The 13,294-nt window shown below is 36.6% G+C and overlaps 1 protein-coding gene across 15 annotated transcripts in view; it reads left to right on the top strand.

Annotated features, from left to right (window-relative positions):
* Nucleotides 1–13,294, top strand: part of KDM6A (lysine demethylase 6A) — a 142,695-nt gene that overhangs the window by 92,184 nt on the left and 37,217 nt on the right. For 5 of the 15 annotated variants that reach the window (XM_088530675.1, XM_088530672.1, XM_088530671.1 and 2 more), the window contains 8 exons: nucleotides 4,243–4,369; nucleotides 6,421–6,519; nucleotides 6,875–7,094; nucleotides 7,663–7,797; nucleotides 8,239–8,394; nucleotides 9,025–9,120; nucleotides 11,097–11,201; nucleotides 11,784–12,179. In XM_088530675.1, the coding sequence (XP_088386801.1) occupies nucleotides 4,243–4,369; nucleotides 6,421–6,519; nucleotides 6,875–7,094; nucleotides 7,663–7,797; nucleotides 8,239–8,394; nucleotides 9,025–9,120; nucleotides 11,097–11,201; nucleotides 11,784–12,179 (1,334 nt within the window). The remainder of the gene's footprint in view (nucleotides 1–4,242; nucleotides 4,370–6,420; nucleotides 6,520–6,874; nucleotides 7,095–7,662; nucleotides 7,798–8,238; nucleotides 8,395–9,024; nucleotides 9,121–11,096; nucleotides 11,202–11,783; nucleotides 12,180–13,294) is intronic. The other 10 variants (XM_088530684.1, XM_088530683.1, XM_088530682.1 and 7 more) reach the window with 3 other exon arrangements.

The following is a 13,294-nucleotide window of genomic DNA, read 5'->3' as shown; positions in this document are numbered from 1 at the left end:
GACTAAAAAAATTATGGAGAGATTTTTATAAAATGAACCGTATAAAAAGAGAGAAAGTATTAGTTTTTAAATATATATATTTTCCATATTTATAGAACGTTGATGAATTATCCTTAATCCAAGATTTCCAGTGAGTAGGTAGAATATACTGCATTTCTCCCATATGCTTTATAAAAATGTTTCCAGAATATTTTCCTAAAAATTTTCAATCCAGTGTAAATTTCTTCATTCACTTTCATCTTTTCCAACTAATTTAATGCCTTAAATATTAATTTGGCCTCTTTATACACAACTTTCTTATCCTTCACAAAATGGCCACTGAATTCTCAGTAGTAACTGACAGTATGTTGTGGCCACAATGGTTTCTTCTTATATAATGCATGCTGTTTATGTATGTGAGTGAAGTGGACTCTTTTTTTTTTTTTTTTTGGCCACAAATGAACCTGCTGGAATTTAGACACTGATCTTTTTTGCTGTCCCATTACAATATTCCTTCCAATTTTCCGTTTCAGTCTTCCCTTTGCTTTATATATATATATATATTATATATGAAATTATTATCCCCTCCAGTATAAATTCTCAGAGATTTTTTTCTCAAAAGTCTATACATATGATCAGTGAAAAGCAAATTTCCCAAAATGTCTGTATAGTGCTTTTCAACTCCATTTGATATACATTGCCACATGAGAAACAAAGGCAAAATTGTATTGATAAAACCATCCCACAGTTGTCTGTGCTAGCAGCATGAGCAGTAATTATGACAATTGTTTGCTTTATAAAGCTGGATGAAATTCTGCTCCTCGATTAGCTTAGATCACCAGGTTGCGTTGGTGTGGATAGCATCTTTGTGGAGAAAGGGCCAGAATGGCCTTAACCAGGATACTGAGAGAATAATATAGTTATTCTTGCTCTTAACTGTTATTTATCACACATATAGACTTGAGTAGCTGGTACTAAAGCACCTTCTCAGGAAGAGTAGCCTGGGTGGTACATTAATGCTTGGAAAAAATAATGGAGAAATGCTTATTATCAGCTAGAGTGCTAAAATATATATACATACATACATACATATATATATATATATATATTTGTATTTCTGTGTTGATTTTTTTTTCTGCTCAAATAGAAAAAAATATGTTCTGGCATTAGAACTCCCTTTGTTGATATTCCTCGGCTATTTAATGTTTAGTAAGTGAACATTTAGATAATTTTAAATGTCTTGTGAGAGAATTATAAAAAGCATTGCTCTTGCTGCTGGTTTTCAAAGCAGTGAGATCACTGTGGAGGAGAACCTTGTGATTCTGAGAAACGCATGCAGGTGTTTGAGCATGCCAACTAGTTCCAGTAGGAACAACAGGAAAATGTACACTTGGGTAAATGCAGCTGGCTCCTGCTTTTTTTTCTCCCTTTTTTAACCCCCTCCATTTCCTGCTCTTTACGGGCTATAATTCTTTTCACCGTTTTATGTAAAATTGCAAGACAGACATACCAGAAGAAACTGAGGATCACTCTGTCTAAGTATTTTTCTCCATTTGTGGTCAACAGTTGAATAGGGAAGAGCATGAGAGCAATGCAGACGGCTGCTTTGAGCTTCCCAAAACATTCCCTCAGTGCTTTTCAGCTAAGGGCTTCCTAGCTTGGTGTCCTTGCAATTGGGTGAGATATCATGAAATGCTGTCGTGGGGAGGAGGCTCCTCTCTTCATCTGTCATCTCTGCGCCGATGACATTTATCTAGGGAAGAGCAGTGGGAACAAGCTCAGCATGAGAGTGACTTAGCAGCTTGGATAAAAACAACTGCTGCGTGAGCGAGGCTCGCACGTCACCTGGCTGAGGAAACACAGGGATTGGTTACAAGTTAGATTGCAAAGCCCTGGAGAAGAGCTTGGATTGTTTTGGAAGTATAGACAAATTCTCCAGTCTTGTTAATGAGAAATATTGCAAATGTCCCAAAAGTGGAAGAGTAGTTAGTATGCTACGTGAGAATAAGCAGTAGAAATGTTTAGTTTATTTATTCTACCTCAACCTCTCCCTTGCCTTCTGCGTTTTTCACCCCTGCATAGAGAGATAAAGTCAGGAGGCAACCCTCGTTTCAGCAGTGACCCTAGATTGGGATTGGTAGTTCTCATGTGTCTCTCCTATTAGTGAATTATTGGTTCCAGGAAGTGCAGTAACGATCTCCTGAAGATGCAGCATGTTAGCTTTCAATCTGGCAAGCTTATTATTAGGCACAAAATACGCATTGGAGCACAGCATTTCTAAGTTGTCTAATACTTTTTTTTTTTTTTTTTTTTTTTACCCCTGCTTATAAACTCTAAAATATTGCCTTTCGCACATTCAGACTTGGCTTCGTATCTGTACACTGATACGAGCAGAGCAGTGGCACGTTTATGCTCACTATACAGCTATACAGGTCCATTCCGATAACCACCTTCACATAAGAATTTTTATTTTCTCGAAGATGTGAATATCTTCTATATATTTAGGGACTTCAGTGACTTGGGATTTCAGTCAGAATCATAGCTTGTTCATCAAGTTCATAAAAGTGAGTTTGTATGTTACTTGTCTCTGCAAGAAACATGGGACTTTTTGTTTTGTTTCATTTTCTGATGGACTTCAAACAAGATAAAGTAGCGTTGTTGCCAGCACTGTAACCACTAAGCTCCTAACCTGACATTTCTTTGAAAACTCAGTTCCTGACCATGATTTGCCAAGTGGTACTTCTTAAATACCTCCAGCAAGTGGTACTTTGGATTTTCTCCAAAGTATCTTTTTACAAATTTTGAAGTTTGCCTTCCATTTGCGAAAGTGCCGCTGTGACTAATAACAAACTGTAAGACTGGAATTACGTAGAAGATATATAGAACAGGTAAAATTAGTTATTTAAAGCGTGGGCTAGATGGAGAGTGTGAAATGGGGTGATCAGCTCACTTCTCAGCCTGTTTTACTTTGCCTAGCGTTTCAGATGAGGCCGGCAGCCTTTGCTTGTTTGAGCGGGGTTACGCGGTTGTGTGGTTAGACTGCATCGTAAAAGGAAGGCTCGGGGTTTTCACATTGAGCTGTTGCAGCCTTTACATGGTCACCAGATGCAGATAGGAGTGTACAACTCCGAATGTAAGTTGAACTTTACACAAGCTGTGGATATTTTACAAAATTTATATCATAGTGTTTCACAGGGCACCTGTCATGGACAAGGCATTAGAGAAACATAAGCGCTATCTGTTGTTATATCCTACAGTTTACAATTGTTGCATGAAAGGCAGTAGATTATTAAGACAAGTACATGGAGATTATGGCAACAGCAAGACATTATTGATCAGTGTAATGTGGAGTGATTTCAACAAGCCAGTTGCCAGACCTTGTATGTATGGCAGGAGTGGCAGCGGTACAGTTTCATGAATGATTAAAAGAAATTCCTTTTAAGCATAAAGGCAGGTGGGGAGCAGCTTGAGAAGATGATGAAGGTGCTTTTCTGAAATGGTAACCACATCTGGCATCACTGGTGGGCCAGAGATACCTCTTGTCATCGTCACAACACATGAAAGATGGTACAGGAGCATGGACTGTGGGAGGCCTTGAAGTGGGGATAAATAGTTTGTCTGATATAATGAGGGAAGTGAAGGCATTTGAAAGAACAGGATGCATGGTCAGATAAGGAGATCCTTATGGCAGAATTTTGAATGTAGATCGGAGGTGGTATCATTTGTCAAGATGAAAAGGAGAGGATGTTGTAGCCCTGTTGATATTAGGGTAATAGAAGAAAGAATTAAGTGGATGTGCATTTTGTTAGGGAATTGTACATGTGGCGTGAATAAGAAGATGTACAAGGAAAGGGGTAACTTGAACATAATATCCAGATAATTGCTGTGAATGACAGGGAGAATGGTGTTATTTTTTTCACAGTGACAGGGAAGGAGCCTGTATTTAGAGAAGAAAGGAGTTAACATTTTCAGATTGACTTTTATACTGAAAGATTGAGCAGTTTGTAATTATGTTGCTAACCTTGTGAAAAATGACTAAAAAGAAAAAATTACAAAGCACCTGAAAGTCATCTTGACTTAGTGTCCTTACATCTCGTCATTTTGTTATAGGACTTAAAAATGTGGAAAGTTCTGTTCATAAAACTGAACATAAGTGATGTTTCATTTTTAGAGAGACTGCTGCTATTTTGGCTATCATACTCTGCCAAAGTGCAATACGGTCTCTGAGAATTTCACTTCTGCCACTTGTGATTCTCTCTGTAGGCTGGATGCATCACACCGTGGATCAGCTTGGAGACAAGGCAACCAAGGAAAGCTATGCTATACAGTATCTCCAGAAATCTCTAGAAGCAGATCCTAATTCTGGCCAATCTTGGTATTTTCTTGGAAGGTGAGAACTGACTTTATAGATGCTGTAACTATGTTTGCATTTGAAGTGGGGGGTGTTCTTATGTTCTTTGTTTATAATTAAGATTCTTTTGGGGAAGCTGTGGCAGATGGCCCTGCTTTTCTAGTTAGTCTGCACGATTACACTAATCTAAGGCTGCCTGTTCTTCTGTCTTTCTTATATTCTCCCTTATGCCTTCCTCATAATACCACAACTTTTCTTCTTTTTGGTAAATAGTCTGTAGAATGCTTTTCTTTGTAGTTTTTATTATTCTTAATCTTTTTTTTTTTTCCCCCCATCAAAACCTACCTTTTGGTCTTAATCAAATTTTGTACTACTTGTACTCAAAAAATACTTTTTTTGAGGTATATATTCTATAAACACAATATATTACAGCTAAGATTTATTCCCAAAAAGCTCAGATGGATCTGCTCTAGTCTGTACTTGTGTTGTATTAATTGTTTACTAGCAGACACTACTTTTCACTTCAAAATATTTTTTTTTGTCCAAGTTGTAGATATTATTACTTTTATGGCTTTGATTTGATTTCTTGTTCTTCTTTTAAAGAAATAGTTTAGAGCATCTTATCAAGAGTTATCTTATCAATAACTCTTGAAATACTCAGATTTTTGCAGAATAGAGGTACAACTGATCTTCTATAAACTGGATTTTTTTTATGCGGGCAGTGTGAGTTCACATGTGAACAGGTCAGTTCTGTTAAGTGGAAATTATATATGAATTGCAAAAAGAAAAAGATATTGTAACCGCTGTATCTTCTAGCTGACTTGCTTAGAAGTTCAGATCTTATACAGCTGGACCATGTTTTCTCCTTGTCATCCTAATTATGTTCCTGCAACTGTTGCTTTAAGACAGGGCTCTTCCCCCTGCAGCTGAGGGAAGCGCAGGCAGTGAATGCGAAGCCTAAAAGGCCAGAGTACAAGTGGAGAGAAAAAGAAAAAATGAGCCAGGGAATTCACTGGGCTAAAATCCTGTTTCTCCATCAATACTTAGTAGTGATACTCAGTAGTAGATATTACTAGGCAGAGCACCATTAGATTTTACTGTATTTCTTTCCTAGTGTGCCTTAATAACATGTGAGATTCTAGCATAGTTGGCATATTTGTTCCATCTTGGTCTCTATATTGTTTTTACTCTTCTGCCTTTTTTTTCTTGGCATTTTATTATAAAATATTTTCTGTTATATATTTTCTGTGTTTTGAAAGCTGTCAGTTTTTTTTTTTTTTCCAGTGGAGGATCTTACCGCAAGCAATGTAAAGAAAATAGCTATTGTAAATAAGTATTGTTGTTGTTCTTGGTATTATTTATTCAAATGTTTTTATTAAAAATATAGGCATTCCCTTCCCCTTTCCTTCTTGCAGACTTCTTTTGAATTCTTTTGAATTCTGATATTTCTGCTTAACATACCTTTGAGGGTGTAACATGTGCATAATATTCAAGTAAGAAATCCAGAAAAAAATCCAGAACAGCAAAATTTTTGCAAATTTTCATGTTCTCCAATTATAGCAGATCTAACTGGGTTGTTGTTCATTACTTTAAAATTTGTTTGAGATGCAAGAAATGCACATGAAAGGCTTTCCAGACAAACGAGGAGCGTTATGGTGGGATTATTTTCTCTGTAACAACTGAAACACTACACTTCTTGTAGAACATAAAGTTTCATAACAATTTGCTTCATGAAATAGGTAGCTTTGTTATTTATTTATAATGTTGTCTGTAAGTAAATATTATTAAATATTATCACAAATGTAACAAATGTAAATCTTCAAAATGTTGTATGACTTCTGTTTTCCTTACAAATGCAATAAGCTAGCATTTAAACAGCGTTGGTGTGCTTCTCAAATAACTAATCAGAAATACATTTTGATTAAGAATTGTGTTGAGTCAGCTTGTGCCTGGCATTCAGAAACAGCAGATGTTTTGAATTCATCTAGATGAGTGTGTATTTGCATTAATGTCAGTCCACTCTTGGTGAGCCTTGCTCAGTGATCTCTTTCTCTAAATATTACCAATTTTTTTTTTCTTTTTTCTCCCAGGTGCTATTCAAGTATTGGGAAAGTACAGGATGCCTTTATATCTTATAGGCAATCTATTGATAAATCAGAAGCAAGTGCAGATACATGGTGTTCTATAGGGTAAGAATGATACGGGGTAATACTATAGTTCATTACTTATTAATGAAGAATATCAGCCTTTAAATTCTTCTGTGTTCTCAAGTGGATTGTAAAGTTCACTTTTTAGCTTTCTATTGTCAGGCATGTCTGATTTGAAGTTAAAATATATTTCCTTTCTCAATATTTTAATATATCAAATGCGCTATGTATATGAGCTTTGCGTGCTTAAGATAGTAAAAATGTGTTGTTCATGTTTATTATTCTGCTTTATGTAATGGTAAAGTTTATTACGGGTTTAGGGATGAATGTGTATATTTGCTTTCTTTGTGTTTTGACTTTGTTATTAATTTTCAACTCCACTAATCTTTCTATTCAGTGTGCTGTATCAACAGCAAAATCAGCCTATGGATGCTTTACAGGCCTATATCTGTGCTGTACAATTGGACCATGGCCATGCTGCAGCCTGGATGGACCTAGGCACACTCTATGAGTCCTGCAACCAGCCTCAGGATGCCATTAAATGCTACTTAAACGCAACTAGGAGCAAAAATTGTAGTAATACCTCTGCACTTGCAGCACGGATAAAGTATTTACAGGTAAAACTAACATTTTAAGAAAAGGGAAATACTCTTCCAAGTACACAGGAGAGGGGAGGGGAAAAGTAACACACAACGTTAATTTAAAATTGTTTGTGGTGTGTATAACTTGTTTTCATGTGTATTGTAAGCATATCATAGCTTGTAGTATTTTATTTCTTCATTTTTAAGTGGAACTTAATTCCTTACAAGTAATGCTATTTTGCACATTTAATCAATACATACTGTTTTACATCACTTTGCTTTTTTTCTTTGTATTGTCTACATTTTTTAAGTTCTCATAGCATATATAGAGAGAACACACACACACTATCTTTCACTCTTGTTTGCAATTTCAGAAAAAAAGAATTATGAGACCTCTGAATCCAGAGCTCGTCTTTGTTCTGATTCTCACAAAGGTTTATATTCTGGTTACCCTCTTTATACTTAGCACCTTTCTAAAACCCCAAATTTTAAATCTATCCTCTCTTTAAGACGTAATTAGCTACAGCATTTAGGAAGATTTCATGGACTTGCTCTTACTAAAGTAGGCTTGTGTTAAATTTGCTTTTTACATAATTTTTCCTAGGCTCAGTTGTGTAACCTTCCACAAGGTAGTCTACAGAATAAAACTAAATTACTTCCTAGTATTGAGGAGGCGTGGAGCCTACCAATCCCCGCAGAGCTTACCTCCAGGCAGGGTGCCATGAACACAGCACAGCAGGTGAGAAGTTGGGTTATGTTCTGCAGGTGCCCAGCTTTAAGGGTTCTTTAAAATCTATAGTGGTCAAGCTTATTTTATTGAGCGCAGGATTGGCTTTTGTTCATGAAAAGCCTTGGATTTATTTGCAAAGGGATACTAGATCAAGAAAAAGCTCCCTATAATATGGGAGAAATATGGGGGTACCAATTTAGAACCTTTGTGGATTTTCATGATTATGAAAGATTTCATCTTAATAGAAATGCTACAGTGGTTTAATAATTCCATGAAAGGTACACATTCCTCCATTGATGACCATATGGAAACTGATTTTTCAGTTATTGAGATAAGCTTCAGTAAATCTGCACAGCCCTTTTAAAGTATGTGGGCTGTTAAAATATAGTTTAAAGAGAAGATTTAAGAATACATAGAACCATATTTTTGTCTTCCTTCTGTGATTCTTAGGCATGTAAACCTCATCATCCAAATACTGAACCTGTACTAGGCCTCACTCAAACACCAATTTCACAGCAATCCTTGCCACTACACATGATTCCTTCTAGCCAAGTAGATGACCTGACCAGTCCTGCCAAGAGGAAAAGAACATCTAGTCCAACGAAGGTATATATTCTGATGACCTAAAGAGCCCCCAGCCCAAATTTTATAGAAATATGCATTGCCATGATGCAGCATGCACAGAATTTGTGCGGTACATTTTAATCCTTTGGCATCAAGGTGGGGAATGTTTTTAGGAATTTTAGGAAACCTCTTTCAGTAACGTGTTTCATTAGGAGGTTACAATGCAGACAGGAGATTGGTGGCACTGTACTGTACCAACCTCTGAATAAGTACAATCATAGCGTGATGAAAGTTAGAGAGGGAAGCAACCATGTCATCATGTTTATTGCCTTTGCTTATATTTAGAATTCAAATGTTTCATCATCATGTAATAATGTTATGGTAGATACAAGTATTCAGTCTTAACAGTAGTGTACCTTTTAATTTAATCACTTACTTGATTAGTTGTCATGACGGTATTTAAATATCATTTACTTTTTCCTATAAATATAAGTACTCTGGTCCTGTATGGGAATAGTAGATTGAGGGTTGGACTTGTTTTCATATATTCTTTGTTTAAATTTTACTGAAACTGTGATTAGTGCTTTCATGAATAATTTAAAGTCTAAATTTTAGAAAAATTTATATTGACCCTTGGATATTCAAGCATTTTAATGTAATGTTTTATCTCAGAATACTTCAGATGTTTGGAGCAGTGGCCATACAGTGTCACATCCTCCTGTACAGCAACAAATTCATTCTTGGTGCTTGACACCACAGAAATTACAGGTAGGTATTTTAAGGATCTTTAGAAGCTTTAGCTTGGTAGTGTAATACAGCTTATGCCAATGTTTTTAGCTTCTCTACGGAATATGATCAGTGGATTAGATAAAATTATTAAGAATCAACTGAATTCCAATTCAAATAGTGATCTGTAGTAGAAACAGAATGCTTTTATTTTACAGGTTCTATAGTTTTTAAAAGACTATGTAGTAATTATTTTCTTAAAAAAAAATTAAAAATATGCTTATGCAAAATGCTGCATTCTTGTGTGCCAAGCAGAGTATGCTGCACAGTATAACATCAGGAAGTTTGAAAGAGATGTAGACCTATTGCAAGACCCTCTTTTTTGAGTAAGGTTTTTGAAGTGAGATAGCTTCTTTTATCAAATTGCCTAAATAATTTATACATTCTACAGAGCAAAACTACTTAAATGAAATGCAGTACTACTTTTTTGTAGTTAAGATCATTTGCTATCTTTATAAGAAATGTTAGGTTTATTTTTAGTCTTATGGTCATCACGTTCTGTTGTCTCCTCAGTTTATTAGTGCTTACAATGAACTTAAGCAGGAATTTCAGATTTTGAAACTCAGGCCTAAGTGGACACCCTCAGCCATTTATCAAGGATACTAATAGGGATGCAAGGAAAGATAGAAGGGAATATAGCACCAAGAAAGACAGCACAGCGGTTGGCAGAGTAATATTCCCCTTGAACTCCAACACAACTCTTCAGCTCTTCTTCTATAGCTGAACAGTGTTGGCTTCCCTGCGCTTGTATGTGTTTTTGTCTCTTCCCCTCCTCTCTCAGCACGCAAGCGGAGGATGGTGCTGCTTGCACAGAGCTGCTGGGCAGCAGCAACAGTGCTGCTCCAGAGCCTCTGCGCCCACAGCAGAGACTAGAGAGGAAAGCATGGCTGCCTCTGCTGTCAAATGTAGTACTTGGTCTTTCTACTTCTCATTACCCTGTTCAGACATGTTTGAGAGCAGAAGAGCACTGTTTGCAGCTTCTGTGCATGGGCGCAGCACACGTGCTGCCACAGAGTTCTTGCAGTCACCTCTCCATCGTTTACATGTCCGAATTAGTTTGACTCATAAAGTCCATCTCAGACAGAGTGCTCCTGAATGAAAGATAATATTCATCCAGGAATTGGTTCTTTGTTCTTCCTCACCTTTGTACCATCAGCTGTCTTTACCCATTTTCAGATAAACTGATAGTTTGCAAGTACATATAATAAAAGCAGATTAAATTGCCCATTATTTAATACATAAATTGGAGCTTTTTTTAAAAATTTGTTTTCAAAAAAGAAATTTAAACAATGTACAATAATTCAGTATTTTATTCTCTCCTCCTTCTTGGACAATACTTTTGTTGTTCCACAGTTTTAACGTTTATGCCAGACCATTTAGAAACGATCTGACTGTGAGAATAATTGTGGGTGCCATGTAGTTTGAATATAGAGATCAGAATGTCAGTAATAAATGTTTTAATTATGAGTTGTAAATGAAGTCACTCTGCTATCTTAAGAAGTTGTTCTCCGTAATAAGTTGCATAGTTTTCTGGGTTTGCTTTTTGGTATTTTCCTGTGTGACAATAGCTTGAATTTACTTTGAACTTTAAAATACTAATGCAAGAACAGCACAATATAGAACTATTGATATTTACCTAATGATAAAGGAAATTATGTACATTCATACTTTAAGATACTTTGTCTTCGACACTGCAGGCTTGCTTAATTTTAGTCTGGTTGTAGTATTACTTGTATGCTCAAATCATTTTGGAAGTCTTCCTAGTTGTATTAAGTAATAATAAGTTTTGGTTACAGCATAATGTATGGAAAGATGTTTAGTTCTGCAGCAGCAATCTTGATCATGGTTTTGGCTTTACGAGTCTTGCCTTTGCTGATAACTTTTTGTAATATACACAAGAAAGTGTTCAAAACTGCGTATAATTTTAATGATCCCGAACCGTACTGCTATTTTTTCAGCACTTGGAACAGCTGCGTGCAAACCGAAATAATCTAAATCCAGCACAGAAACTTATGCTGGAACAGCTGGAGAGTCAGTTTGTCTTGATGCAGCAACACCAGCAGGTGAGAGTAAAAATATTTTTCTATTCTACCAAACTTTCGTCAGTGATGGTGTCTTGTTTCTTGAATGCTCTAAAATGCCTTATACTGCATTGTCATCATTTTGAAATGTTACATAATGTTTAATTGTGGCTTGCTGGTTGAAACTTAACGTTTTTAGCTTTGTTTATTATAGGACTACCAGATAATGTAATTTTTTTTTTAAGTTGCACTTTCAAATTAAAATGAGCGGACACATCTAAAAGTAGTCATACTTAAAAAATACTTACTTGTGGTAAGTCATCTTACAGCATTTCCCTCCTGCTCTCACTGTTCACTTCTCTCTCTCTTAGTGCGCAGCTTTAGCACTAAGACGCTAATGCTCAGGCTGAAGAGCCTAGCAGTGTGCCAATAACTTTACCTTAAAAATCACTGGGCGCCATTTGTGTGCTTGATAGTCATCTTACCTCTCAGAGGCAGTGGGAAAGGTCCTAAAATCTCTATAAAATTGAAATTAAGCAGCAGAATAAAGCTAAAAAGCTTCTGTAGCCCTTGCTTGTTAACCTTTGTAACGAATGTCCTTGTGCTTTGTTCGTCTTCCGTCAGATGAGACAAACAGGAGTTGCACAGGTACGATCTACTGGAATTCCTAATGGGCCAACAGCTGACTCATCACTGCCTACAAACTCTGTCTCTGGTCAGCAGCCGCAGGTTGCTCTAACCAGAGTGCCTAACGTCGCTCAGCGCGGAATCCGTCCCGCCTGCCCTGGGCAGCCTCTGGCTAATGGACCCTTTCCAGCAGGCGCCGTTCCCTGCAGCACAGCCAGAACGCTGGGTAGTACAGACACTATTTTGATAGGCAATAATCACATAACAGAAAGTGGAAGTAATGGAAACGTGCCTTACCTGCAGCGAAACGCACTCTCTCTACCTCATAACCGCACAAACCTGACCAGCAGCGCAGAGGAGCCGTGGAAAAACCAACTATCCAACTCCACTCAGGTACATGGTTTTGGCTTACTAAGATGGTACACGAGGAAGAGCTTTAGTAATCAAGTCACCCCTTAAAGTCTCTCGTTTGTAAAAGCATGTTCTCTGTTTGAAATAGTTAATGCTGTAAGGAGTAAATAATAAAACCTATAGTAGGCCAAAACTGCCCCCTGTATTCTGCTGTGAACATACATAAATTAACAATTTGCAGGATAAAGGAAATGTTCATTAATCAAGAGGGCAGTTGCATGCTGCTTAGCTGCCTAGCCTTTCAGAAAACTTTCTTTAAAGAGCAGTAATATTTGTATGTCTATTTTCATTCTTTCAATGTGAAACATCATGACATAGTGTAGCAAGAATGTGTGCGTTTCCTAAGAAGCTGAATGCCGTAGCCATTTATGACGCTATGTTGCCATATAGTGTAATCATTGCACATACTTTCTGTATAATCTTTAAAAATTATTATCTAGCAATTAGTCTCTCCTAGAGTTATTTTCAGGAAAATACTATAACTTCCTGTTGGTACAAAACATGGTGGTTGAGTGGTTAAAGTTCCTAAATAAGGGAGGTTTGTGTGTTGGAACTTGAAGGTGAGCTCGCTCGCTCTCTTTTTTTTTTTTTTTTTTTTAAACTTTCAATCTAGTTACCTGTCTTTCAAGACTTCCCTTGTGGACATAACAAGATGTTCCATGAGAAGATAGCCTAATTATTTCATTCTGTTTTGCCATACAGCTTAGTCAGCTTGATACAGTGTTGTTTTTTCTCTCAAGACAGCATAAGTTTCTTAATTATTATTTCAAGTTACTTCAGTGTAATGCCAAAGAATTTAGAGAGTGGGCTGCGGTGCAGACAGCGTTCGATGCTTAACCGCACGTGTGCTGCAACAGAACACGCAGGAACATCTTGCGTAAAACACAGATATGCAAGATTAAAACAGCATTACAACCTGATTTTAAAAAGTTTACTCTGTGTTAATCATACTATTTACATAGTTTATAAGCTTGGCAGAGGAACATGGAGCATCTTAGGCTCATTACTTCTTGTTGAATTAGAATTAATTATTCTCTGTGTATTGTATAAAAGAAGCTCAGCACGTACTAGAGCAGTGTCTGCATAATATTAGATAT

The sequence above is a fragment of the Tinamus guttatus genome, unplaced genomic scaffold, assembly GCF_059628265.1.
Source record: "Tinamus guttatus ecotype Peru unplaced genomic scaffold, ASM5962826v1 Tinamus_guttatus_pri_ptg000384l, whole genome shotgun sequence".
NCBI lineage: Eukaryota > Metazoa > Chordata > Aves > Tinamiformes > Tinamidae > Tinamus > Tinamus guttatus.
Note: the sequence above shows the minus strand (reverse complement) of the source record. Positions and strands in the feature narration are given on the sequence as shown.